At 53.5% G+C, this 12,443-nt stretch overlaps 2 protein-coding genes across 3 annotated transcripts; one reads left to right on the top strand and one right to left on the bottom strand.

The window, feature by feature from the left end:
* The first annotated feature begins 618 nt into the window (after window positions 1-618).
* On the top strand, window positions 619-4,061 carry ENKD1 (enkurin domain containing 1). Of its 2 annotated transcripts, none has more exons than XM_036751430.1 (8): window positions 619-698; window positions 1,018-1,119; window positions 1,614-1,781; window positions 2,269-2,441; window positions 2,572-2,721; window positions 2,886-3,049; window positions 3,257-3,393; window positions 3,654-4,061. In XM_036751430.1, the coding sequence occupies exons 1-8, from the start codon at window positions 635-637 to the stop codon at window positions 3,812-3,814; spliced, it is 1,119 nt and encodes a 372-aa protein (XP_036607325.1). In that variant the 5' UTR covers window positions 619-634; the 3' UTR covers window positions 3,815-4,061. The 2 variants fall into 2 exon arrangements, with proteins under 2 accessions (XP_036607325.1, XP_036607326.1); XM_036751431.1 differs by having other exon boundaries at window positions 623-709.
* Window positions 4,062-4,641: 580 nt separating this feature from the next.
* Window positions 4,642-7,441, bottom strand: PARD6A (par-6 family cell polarity regulator alpha). Its single transcript, XM_036752102.1, has 3 exons — window positions 7,379-7,441; window positions 6,535-6,757; window positions 4,642-5,681 (listed from the first exon to the last, which is right to left on the bottom strand). The coding sequence occupies exons 1-3, from the start codon at window positions 7,439-7,441 to the stop codon at window positions 4,906-4,908; spliced, it is 1,062 nt and encodes a 353-aa protein (XP_036607997.1). The 3' UTR covers window positions 4,642-4,905.
* Window positions 7,442-12,443: the final 5,002 nt, after the last annotated feature.

Raw genomic sequence — 12,443 nt, 5'->3', positions numbered from 1 at the left:
GCATCATCGGGGATTCAAGAACTAGGGTTTTAGGTGATTACGGACCCACGAAATACATTAAATCCGGAGTAGCCCTCCTGGGGTGCCCCTAACGCAGTCGATAAAACTTAAGAGAAAAAAAGTGCTGAAAATTAAATAGCCAACAAATAGTGACTGCCCTGTGCAATGTCCGAGCAAGCCTCTTCCTCTCTGGGCCTCAGTCTCCCCATCCGTAATAGGGGACAGCTAGGTGTTGCCGTGGACAGAGTGTCGGGCCTGGAGTCAGAGAAGCCTGAATTCAAATGTGGCCTTAGACATTAAGTAGCTGGGTGACTCTGAGGAAGTCAGTTTGCATTCAGTTTCCCCATCTGTAAAACAGGGGTGACAACAGCACCTACATTGCAAGGTTGTTGTCGGGATCAAATGAGATAATAACTAGCACAGTGCCTGGCCCATTGTTCTGTCCTTCAGACCTCGCGGCTCGTGGTGGGCGCTACCGAATTGTTAGCTATTATTATCGATGGGGGAGGGGAGAGTGGGCCAGAAGCGCTCTAAATCCTTTGAACTACAAATCCCAGAATGCACCACTCCCCAGGGATTTCTCCACCCCCCCACCCCCCCCCCACCCCCCCCCCCCGCCTCAAGCAGGAAGCTGATGTTGCCGGGCGACGCCAACTCCCGGTTAGGCCCTGGCGCTGCAAAAGCCTGGGACTTGGAGGGTAACTTGATGGTGCGAGGGCGGGTACTTGTGACCCCGAAGGAGGGATGGGGGCGTCGCGGGGCGGGGGAGGGGAGCCTGGCGGCCCGAGAGTGGGACTGGCCTGGGAGGGCGGGGCGGCATGGGGGTGGGGCGAGGGAGCTGCCCGGAGGGGGGCGGGGGAGGTCCCAACCTTCGAGGGGGGGGGGCGGGGCGGCACGCCTTGGGGGAGGGGGGAAGGGGGCAGCCCGGGGCGGGGGTAGGGGTGAGGGGGTCCTGATCTGGGGTGGGAGGGGCTGGCTTTAGAGCCGTACTCAGGCCAGACCCCTGTCCTCTTCTAGCGGCCGATGTCTACACCATGTGCGAGGGACCCTCCAAGATCTCGGGCCCGATACCCCCCGACCCCACGCTGTTCCCCAACTACTACAAGCGCCCCGGCACAGGTAAGAGGCCGCAGCAGGACCCCAGGTGGGCTGCTTGGTGGAACAGGGCGGTGGTGGGTGAGGTGCACCTGGCGGCAGGCATTGCCCAACACCCCCATCACGGACTGGAAGGGACCCTGGCTTTGCGCTAATAGAGGCTCCGTTCTGGCCCCGAAGCTGAAGTAGGCCAAATATCTGAGCCTCACGTTATTTGTAAAGTGTATGATATTTTGCAGTAAGGCTAATATGGGAACATGTACAATTTGTATCGAATTGCTTGTCTTCTCAAGGAGGAGAAAGGGAAGGGAGGGAGGGAATTTGGAACTCAAAATTTAAAAAATTGTTTTTACATGTCATTGGAAAAAATAAATTAAAAAAGTAAGTAGATAATAACATAATGTAGATGAGGTCATGTGAAATCATGATTTTTATGCCCCTGTTTCACAGGTGGTTGCAAGCAAAGTACCTGTGAGTTCTGAGTGTTCTAGCACTTCCCCTCTCCTGCTTGCTTCTAGCCCGGAGCCTTGAAGGAAGTGCCCTGAAGCTCGGCCTGGAGCCTCCCTGGCAAGGTGCCCCTTTGGACCAGCCTGCTCCTCGAATTTGCCCTGCATCTCGGCAAGGTCTGGTGGGCGTTCTGCTGCAGCTCCAGGAGGTCTCACTGGGGAGGGAGCCCTTGCCCAAGAGTAAGTGTTAAGGGCAGCAGCCTGGGCTGGCTGGCACCAAGAAAGCTTCCCTTCACCCACTGCCACTTACCCCAGGCTTTGGGGAATGGGATGGGAAGCCAGGAAGACCAGGCCCTTGGATGAAGACCATGACAGGCTCATCCCCCAGGCTAGAACCACAAAAGACACTAGACTAGAAAGTTAGGAGGCCAGGGCCTATGGCCAACTCTCTGTGTATCTTTGGGCAACGTTAGTTGCCTCAGGGGTCTAGCTTAGTCAGAGGCAGTAGGGGACAGCTAGGTGGGCATCTTACATTGCCACCCATTTGATGCTGGACAAGGCACCTGGTGGGGCCTCAGCTTCCTCTTTATAAAAGGTGAGAGGGTTGGAGCAGATGATGTCCAGCCTTTCTTCCAGTTTAAACAACCTATGAAAACTTATGAAACTGCCAGGAGTTCAGGCCTCTTTGCCCATGGAGCAGGCCTGGCAGTGTCTCCCTGATTCTCAGGGAAAGACCTGAAAGACCACGAGAAGGAGAATGTGAGGCGGATCCGGGAGATCCAGAAGCGGTGCCAGGAACAGGAGAGGGGACAAGACTACAGCCGGCCGCAGCCTCTCAAAGCCCTGTGGCGATCGCCCAAGTATGACAAAGTAGAATCCCGGCTGAAAGTCAAGTTGCAGGTACCTCGAGCCCCCAGACACTGCCTGGCCAGTGTCTGATCACCTTCTCTGCCTAGCTGGCCCAGAGAGGGCCAAGGGCTGCATGGGCCTTAGCTCCAGAGCCTGCCTCACTGAGTTCTGCTTTTCCCAGGAGCCATCTACCACCTCCAGACCAGAATTGCCGGCATTCCTGCGGGCATATTCCCGCTGCGGACCTGGGGTGCAACCTCGTCGTGTGGCTTCTGCAGGCCTGGCTTTGCCCAGGACTGATGGGTCCCAGCCACCAGGCACTGATGGCAAGGTGATCTGTGTGCAGGGGATGCTGGGGGTGCAAAGAAGGACATAGCAGTGTGGCCCCATATGGGAGAAAGGGCTCCCCAGTGTCCTAGGCTGTCTCTCTCCCTGTACTCCTTCCTGCTGCAGCCCCAAGTATCCCACCCTCCATCCTACTCCTCTGTCCTGTAGGGGCAGGCTCCGGCTGTGGACTTCATCACCCACAATGCCCGTATGGCCAAAGTGGCTCCTCGGCGGTGCTCACGCTCTGTCCAGTGTCTGGCTGAGGTACAGGAACAGCAGCGGCGGGCCCAGGAGGAGTACAATGCCAGGCAGAAGGGCCAGGTGCCTCACTAGTACGTCCTCACTCGTCTCTTCTCTGTGCCCCATCAGGGATCTCCTCAGCCTCTGTCAGGGAGGAGGGCAGAGAGCAGACCCGATGTCCACGGTAGGGAGGCAGGGCCCCAGTCCTCTGCTCCACCTTCATGAATGGCTGAGTGAGGCATTTGGGTCTGGTCTGGGCATTCAGGGGCAGGGCAGCCACTCACTCTGCCCTTTGGTAGCCTGGTGGAACGTAAAGATCTGTGGCGCCGGGAAGCTGAGGAGCGCAAGCGGAACCAGCCTGACCCTGAAATACCCCCAGGTCATACTATGATGCCTGAGAGCCAGCGCCTGGATACCTTGAACTCCCTTCTCCAGAGTGAGTGTCCAGGCCAGTTAGGGTCTGGGGGACGAGGCAGGGCCCTAGGGAGGGGGTGAGGAAACAGATTGGAGCCAGGTAACTCCCTCTCTTCCCCCCAAGGACCCTCAGTTCTTGCTAGCCCGATTCCTTGCTGATTGCAGTCTTGCTAACCAATATCCACGTGCCTGAGAAATGTGTGCTCAGTTCTATTGAATCCCAGGGTCTTAGCTACCAAGGAAGGGAGCTGGACCCATGTGCACTCTAGCCCTTTTCCTCAGGCCAACAAGAACTGCTCCAAGAGTTGGTGCTGCTGCCTTCCGGAGCAGACTCCCTTCGAGCCCAGAACCACAAGGCTGAGCTAGAGAAGAAGCTTTCCCAGGTAGAGGAGGCCCTCAAGATCTTCTCCCGATCCAAAGTCTTTATCAAGATGGATTCCTGAGCACTTCCCCTCTGGCCCATAGGAAGGCCACTGGAGACCCCTCTGCTCCTGGGGGGAGCAGTGCCTCGAGGCTCCCGGGGCTGGAGTGTCTGGCTCCTGGAAGGGAAGGTACTGGCACTTGTGACCCTGGCCCACGGTATAATGGTAATCCCCTGAGGCCCCCCATAGGAACAGCAGAAGGAAAAGGCCCAGGGAGCTGCTGTTAAGAGTATTTTTCTGTTTTTAAATTAAATCTTTTTTTACATGAGCAGTCACCCCAATCTCCTTACTCCTGACGCCTTCCCAGTCTAAGACTCCCATCTTTCTCATGCTTCTCTATAAATGCTAAGCTAAGTGGGCATGGAGGCATGGAGATGGGGCTCTGTCAGCCATATCAGTCATCTTGGTTGGGGAGGGGGGAGGGTGACAGGAGAACAGCTATTTTTGCTAGACCCAAAGCTCAGGACCCTTGCCAGCTGCAGGGACCCATGCTCAAAGAGAACAGCCTAAGGGAGTCACAGTTCCTTTTCTGGCCTTCCAGCTTAGTCTTGGCACTCAGGCTTTAGGTGAGCCCCCTTATGAAGGCCCATGGCCTTCAGGTTTTGGTGTCTTCAGTGTACGAGGGCCAGAAGGAGGAGCCAGCAAGAATATTCTGGTTGGGACAGTGCAGGCTACAAGAAACCCTGACTCCTTCCCCTTCCTCTCCCTGAACCAGCTGTGGCCCTCGCCTAGCCCACTCATGGCATTTCTGAGCCAGCAGGGAAGTGATCCACACCCCCCAAAATGCCCCCCTATAGCAGAGAAGGGCCAGTGTTTTCTAGAAAAACTTTAATATTTCATAGATGGGGAGGGTCAAGTGAGCAAAGGCACTGCCTCAGCTCCTGAAAAGGCAGCTCCCCAGCTGGCTGCCCATTGAGAGGGAGAGGCTTGGGGCAAGGGAGTAGGGCAGGGAAGACAACTCTCTCCAGGAAGAAGACAGAGCAGGGGCACCTTGGGGGACCGAGGTTAGGAGCTGTTCTTCTCCCATGTCCCACCTTGGCCCTGGTGTCCATTGGTCCAGGCAGAGGCTAGGAGGACAATAGCCCTTAGGGTCCAGCTGGCCAAATCCCAGACTATAGGGTGATGCCACTGCCGTCTTCCCTTAGACTGCCCCCCCGGGCAGGGCTGGCCCCATCCTGACTGTCCAGTGACTGTAAGGACCCTCGAGAGCCAGGCAGTGAGCGACTAGGGCGCAAGTCCCGTTGGGAAGGGGCCAGAGGCACCCCATTAGGGCAAGGAGGGAGGTAGCCAGGCAACCTATGGCTCTCAATGACCAGGTCACTGTCCTCATCACTGTCTGGCTCAGGAACTTCCACAGGAGGGAGGGGGGCAGTCGGCTGAGCACCCAGAGGTCGGCCTGCCCCAGCCCGCACCACATTGTTGCGTTGGTTGGCAGGCTTGACAGTGACAATGAGGTTGTGGCTGTTGGCCACCATCATGTCTGTCACCTGGTCCAGCGACTTGCCAGCCACATCAATGCCATTGACCTCAAGGATTTCATCACTGACTGCCAGGAGCCCAGTGCTCTCCGCCAGGCCTCCCCGGACCAGGCGGGAGATGAATATGCCAGGCACCTTCTCCAGGCCTTGGGGTGCCACTCGGACGCTAACGCCATCTCGGATGTAGAAGCCCAGTGGACGGTCTGAGCCGTGCTTGTGTAGCTTCACACGCCGGTGGCTCTCAGGCAGCAGGTCGACATCGATGACAGAGGAAATCTGGCGGAAGTCCTGGGGAAGGCTGATGAGTAGTGGGGGGCGGGTCCGGTGAGGGGCTGCAGGTCGGAGGAGCAGACCCTTCTTCCGACGCTGTAAGGAGTTAGAGGTAAAGGCCATGCCGGTGGGATCCGCTTCTGCTGTGGGATGGAGCACAGCTCAGTATTGTTCCTTAGGCAGCCCAGCCCTCCAAGGTGCTGAGAGATTCCCATACCTCAAGCTAGTTGGCTGTCAGCTTCTAATTCAAGATTTATGCTCTGGGTTGTCAAGCCTTCCTAGTTCCCACATCTAGGCCTCTAAGGATATGGGGGCCCTTGACTGGTCCCTGGGGAGGATATCCTTTCTGCCTGGTTATCCAGGCAACCCCATGGTGGGGAGAGCCAGCTGGGGCTCATCCACTCTTTTCCTCCCCTCCCCCACACAGCGTAGTGCCCACCTAGCTTTGCCCAGCCCTTCTCTGCAGGCCCAGCATGGGGCGGGGGGATTCATGCCTCAGACACAGTGATTGCCTAATGGGGTGTGCTTTCCTACCATGCTGTCCCCCGCAAAGACCCAGGAGTCACAAGCAGGAGCAGCAGCAGAAATAGTCAATAGAACCCTACTGGGGAATAATAGGACCCCAGCAGTGGTGGGTACAGTACAAAAAGCCCTGGCTTTGGGGTCAGAGGATCTGGGTTCAAATCCTGGCTCTGTTACTCATTAGCTATGTGACCTGTGTGTTTGACAAGACCCTTCCATTCTCTGAACCTCAGTTCTCTTTATCTGTAAAGTGACAGGGTTGGTCCAGAGGATGCATAAGGTTCTTTGCATGTTCAAACCCAATGAGCTCGAGTTTGGGTGGGAGAGAGCACCTAGTTGCTCTCTCCCAACCTACCCTGGCCTTAGTTTCTCCATCAGCCCCATGTGCAGCCTTAAAGTCCTCTTCCTGACCATCCTAGATATCTCTCTGCTGAGCCAGAAGCCTCCCCACCCCCGAGACAGGCCTCTCACCCCTCTTCTGCACAAGCAGGCGGAGGGGCGGTTGCGTGCTAGCAAGCGCCCGGTGCAGGTTGTCATCGTTGGTGAGGGGCAGCAGATCCCCGTGCACATCCGTGTAGCCCAGTAGCACGTCCAGGCCTGGGATCTGGTGCACGGCTCGAAGCAGCCTGGAGAACTCCTGGAAGCCTCCCACCGAGGCTCGGGGCAGCGCGAAGCGCCGGAACTCTGCATCGAACTGAGGGGAGGGAGACGTGAGGGGTAAGGCATAGGGAATGAGTCAGGCTCCTGCCAGTCCTTGACCGGCACCCGAGCCATCTTGATGGGCACAACCTCCCCCCCTCCCCAAAACACACACACACACACACACACACACACACACACACACGCAAGGACAGACCATCCAACCCCAGCCTGTATCCCCTCCCCTGGGAGGGGACCTTGAGAGCTCTGGGGGGTCAGGGGCTTATGGGTAAGCTCGGGAGAGGAGGCGAGCAGCGATTTAGGCAGGGGGCTGGCGCGGAACGCGCGGGGGCCAGTGGGGGTGCTGAATGCAGGGACAGCTCCAGTCCTCAGCAGCAGCAGCAGGAAGCCCGGGCACAGGGCCTCTCTGCACCCCGGCCCCCCACCCCGGGGGCTGGCTCTGTGTGCGGGGCAGGGAGCCCGGAGCAGAGCCAGCCCCACCCCCCTCCAGCCCCCAGACTCAGATCCACGATGCTCGGCGGGGCACCGGGTGGAGGGAGAAGCAGTGATGGGAGGACAAGGAGCGCAGAACTGAGGGAAGAGGTTCAGGGATGGAGAAGGGGAGCCGGGACCCAGGCGGGGCGGGGGGCGAGGGGCACGGGGCCGGGGCCCTTACTTTGCTCTTCACCTCGATGATGCTGTCGGGGCTCCGCGCCGGGGTCCGCTGAGGCTTGGCCATGGCTGGGCCGGGGCCGGGGCCGGGCCAGGGCTGAGGCCGAAGCGGCGCAGGTGCACAGCCCGGCCCCTCCCCGGCTCCCCCCGCCCGCGCCCTGCAGCAGAGCCCGCCCCGCCCCCTCTCCGCTCTCCCCTCCCCGCTCCCCTCCCTCCCGGTCCTCGCTGTCCGAGACTCGCTCGCCCCTAGAGCTGGGGGGGAGGGGAGGTGGGTACCGACCATGACGTCATCTGCGTGGGGGAGGGGGAGGTCTCCGAACGCCCGCGGATGGAACGCGGAGACAACGTTCCCTAGGTAACTGGCGATGGGAGGGGTAGAAGGACAGGCGGCCCACTGTCCGCGCGGACGTGCTCGCGCGTGGGTGTGTGTCCGTGAGCTCCGCACCGCCTCCCCCCCAGGCCCCGCAGGGCTCCCCGCGTCCCTGTCATTATTCGCCGCTTCCCCTCCCGAGCCTTGGGCCCCGCTTCCTCCCTGGTGCAGAGTCGGGGAGGATGGTGGGGGGTGGGGAAGAACATCGTGGCCAGGACACAAACCTCCGAGTCTTGACTCCCGGATCCCCGACCCAAGGATGCGGCACCCCCCGCATCCCCAGCAAAGACATCTGCGAGGACCTGAGGGGCCCTGGACCGACCTCCCCATGCCTGACCCCCTCTGTCTCCTGTACTCATTCATCCAAAAAACATTGATTAAACACCTACTGTAGGCGTTGGGAGAAATAGTTTAGAGAAGACCGTGGTCCCTGCCCTTTGGGCGCTTGCAGCCTCCTAGGGGGTACAGAGTGGGGTGGGTAGATGGATGGGCACTAGACTTAATCTCGAGGGACCCCAGTTTCAATGCTGCCTGACAATCCTGTGGGCATGTCATTTTCTTTGAGACAGTTTCCACATCTGTGACATGGCACAATACTTGAACTACCTACCTCATGGGGTAGTGCCACGGGCAAATCTTAAAGAGCTAACATTAAGGCACAAAGATAGCTACAATAAACAAAATTGCCTTCTAATTAGGGAGGTGCAAAACAAAGTTGTTTATGTGGTCCAAGAAGGGTGTCATTACCATCGGAGGGATGGGGAAAAGCTTCATGATGAAGTGGCATCTAAGTTGGTTGCAGGATGGTTCTCTAAAGGGAAGAGGCACCCCCCCAGCTGCTTCCTGCATATTGTTACCTTAGGTAAGTCATTGATCCTCTCCTTATCTGTGAAATGGGGTGGGTGGCTGGAACAGATAATATCTGGGGTCCATTCCAGCTCTGCATCTATGATCTTAACAAATGGAGCTGCATTCTCTCTCCATTGACCCAATCTTTTCCTCAAGGTAGGGCTGCCTTTCAGCCCTCTACAGGTTAGGTTGCAGGGAATTTCTTTAGCCAGTTGTTGGCAGAGAGGACAGTGATGGCAGGTAGGGACCATGCCTTATATGTCTGTCAATGCCAATTCTATCCCCTGGACTGGTCATTTCTAGCTATGACTAACTGCTCACTTCTCTAGAAAAATGCTCCATGTAAATAGGGGTTTCGTGATACCTTTTTGATGCTAGCAATATTCCCCCTCTAAAATATGAAATTGTGCATGTATTAAGATGCTTATTATTCAGGGAGATAAAAATAGGCTTTATTTTGTTCCATAATTTTCCCAGGGCACACCATCCCTCCCCAGCAGCCCCTCAGACAAACATTTATGGCTTCTGTCAGATGTCAAAAAAAGACTAGAGGAATCTGGGAAAATGCTGCTGTAAGTCACAAGACAGAGTTCTTTAAAAACTGCATTTCCCTATCCACAGGAGGACTGTCCCCTTCAAGACATTTGGGACACAGGGTGTAGATCTGGAAGAGAACTCTTAGAAACTCCCTTTCATAGATGACGAAATGGGAGCAGGAGAGGAGGTTGTCCAGGATCGCACAGTGTAAGTTGCATAAGCAGAAGGACTAGCATTTGAACTGGAGCCTTCTGACTACAAGTATTAATAAGATGAGCTAACATTTATGTAGCATTTATGATATGCCAGGCACTTTACAATTATCGTCTCATTTGATCCTTACAACTCTGGGAAGGAGGCGCTATTATCATCCCCATTTTATAGAGGAGGAATGTGAGACAGAGAGAGGTTAAGTGACCTTCCAGGGTCACACAGTTAGTGTGTTGTTCGGTCTTTTCAGTTGTGTCCAACTCTCCATGATCCCATTTGGGGGTTTCTTGACAGAGATCCTGGAGTGGTTTGCCATTTCCTTCTCCAGCTCATTTTACAGATGAGGAAACTGAGGCAAACAGGGTGAAGTGACTTGCCCAGGGTCACACAGCTAGTAAGTGTCTGAGGCCCTATTTGAACTCTGGTCTTCCTGACTTCAGGCCTTGCGCTGTATCCACTCCATCACCTAGGGCCTTATTAGTAGGTGTATGAGGCCTCATCTGGACTCCTCCTCCTAACTCCAAGCCCAGTACTCTGTGCACCATGGTGCCACCTAGCTGCCAATGAAAGGTTCCTTCCAGTATACCTCTTGGGGAAGAGGGCAGGGGGACACTGATTACCCCACCCCCTCGAGATGCCACTGATAAATTGCAAAACTCTTCTTTGTATCATCCTTTGGAGCCTGTGGTACATCACCCTTAGCAATTGAAGGCGGACTTGAATTTTGGGAATAATCCTAAACCAATACAACTCAATACATTTATTAAGGGGAGAGATTGACCACCTCATCCCAGGTCTTCTGACTCCCAAACTAGTGATGATTTCACTGGCGCTGTTACTTTTGTTTTTAAACAAAAATCAGTCACATTTAAGGTGCTCAATTAATAATAAGATTCATAATAACAATAATAGCTGGCATTTGTACAGTATTTTAAGCTTTTCAAAGCATTTTATATATTGTCTCAATTAATTAATCCTTTCATGCAAAGAGCATTTCTTTAGTAGTTTATTGTGTAGTGGTGGCCACCTGGCAGTGGGAAAATTACAAAAGGAAGTAAGAGATATGGGAGGTCTCAGTCACCTTGAGTCATAGTGTGAATCTGGCCTCAGTGGGCAGGGGTGCTCCCTCCAGGTCATCTCAGCCCCTACTGAACCCAGATGTAGCCTACATCTTCCCAGACCCCTTGAACCTTGTATAGCCCAGGTCCAAGAGCCCTTTACTGCCAGTTTCTCCATGAGGAGGGAAAGGAAGCAAAGTAGACCAACACTGAAGAAACCACCACCATCACCACTAGCACCACCCCTGCCTTAGACACAGAAATGGAGGTAGCATTTCTCATTCCTTGGAGAGAGAGCACTTGGATTACAACTCTGGAGCTGCATTCAAATCCCCGTTGTGAGTATATGTGTGTATGTATGGGTATATGTATGTGTGTATATGTATGTATGTGTACTTATATATATTACACACACATATGTGTATATATACATACACACATATATACATATATACACATACATTTGCTTTTCTAGCACGTATACATCCTTCTACTCTCCCCATCCTAGCACATACACATACCATCTACTTGGCACATAGTATGTAATAAATGCTTCTGTCGGACTCTTAGAAGTCAGGTGACATTGTGAAAGTCAGATTCCTCATTTGTAGAATGAGGATAATGACATTTGCACAGGTTTAATGTGAGGGAAGTGCTGTGGCTCAAAAAATACCAAACTGTATCCCAAAGTTGTTGTTCAGTCATGTCTGACTCTTTATGCCCCCATTTTGAATTTTCTTGGCAAAGATGCTGGACTGGTTTGCCATCTCCTCCAACTCATTTTACAGATGAGGAAACTGAGGAAACAGGGTTAAGTGACTTGCCCAGGGTCATACAGCTAGTAAGTATCTGAGGCTGGATTTTAACAGACTCTAGGTGTGGTACTATATCCACTTCACCACCTAGGTGCCCCATCCCAAAGAGATCAAAGAAAAGGGAAGACCTATTTGTATAAAAATATTTCTAGCCAGCTATTTTTGTGGTGGTAAAGAATTGGAAGTTGAAGAGATGTCCATCTATTGGGGGGATGGCTGAACAAGCTGCAGTATATGATTGTGATGGAATACTATTATGCTATAAGAAATGACAAGCAGGATGGATTCTGAAAAACCTGGGAAGACATATATGAACTGATGCAAAATGAAATGAGCAGAACCAGAACACTGGACACAGTAGCAGCAATACCAAATGATGATCAACAGTGGATGACCTAGTTAATCTCAGCAATACCATGAACCAAGACAATTCTGAAAGATATGATAAAAAATACTATCCACCTTCAGAGAAAGAATTGATGAAGTCTGAATGCAGAGGAAGCATAATTTAAAAAAAATTTTTTTTGCTCTGTGTCTTGTAACACGACTAATAAGGAAATATGTTTTGCATGACTGTACACATATAATCTGTGTTAAATTGCTTGCCCTATCAAAGAGGGTGGAGGAAGGAGATATTTGGAACTCAAAATTTTTTAAAATGTTAAAAATTGTTTTTATTTGTAATTGCAAAATCAAAATATAAAAATTAAACAAAAACTACAGAAATCAGTCAGTAAACATGTATTAACTGTTGCCTCATGTGCCAGGCACTGTGCTAAGCTCTGGGGATACAGAAAGAGGCAAAAGACAGTTCCTGTCCTCAAGGAGCTTACAAGCTGATGGAGGGGAGAGATAACATACAAACAAGCTATATGGCGGATAGATGGATAATTAACGGAGGAAAAGCAGTAGAATTAAGAGGGGTTAGGGAAAGCTTCGTAGAAGGTGGGGTTTTGGTTGGGACTTAAATGAAGCCAGTGAGGGCCGCAGTCCTGGGCAGAGGAGGGAGGGCATTCCGGGCACGGGGGATGGCCAGAGAGAATGCCCACAGATGATATGGAGCGTCTTGGACACAGGTTGGAAGCGAGCGTGCAGGGAGGAGGAAGGCAGAAAAGGTAGGAAGGGGTTGGGTTACGAAGGGCTGTGAATGACAGGGAGTTTTGCATTTGTTCCTGGCCGCTATAGGAAGCCACTGGAGGTTGGGGGGAGGGGGGTGTCACATGACTAGAC

Source organism: Trichosurus vulpecula, chromosome 3, assembly GCF_011100635.1.
Source record: "Trichosurus vulpecula isolate mTriVul1 chromosome 3, mTriVul1.pri, whole genome shotgun sequence".
NCBI classification, from domain to species: domain Eukaryota; kingdom Metazoa; phylum Chordata; class Mammalia; order Diprotodontia; family Phalangeridae; genus Trichosurus; species Trichosurus vulpecula.
This window is presented reverse-complemented; position numbering and strand designations above follow the sequence as displayed.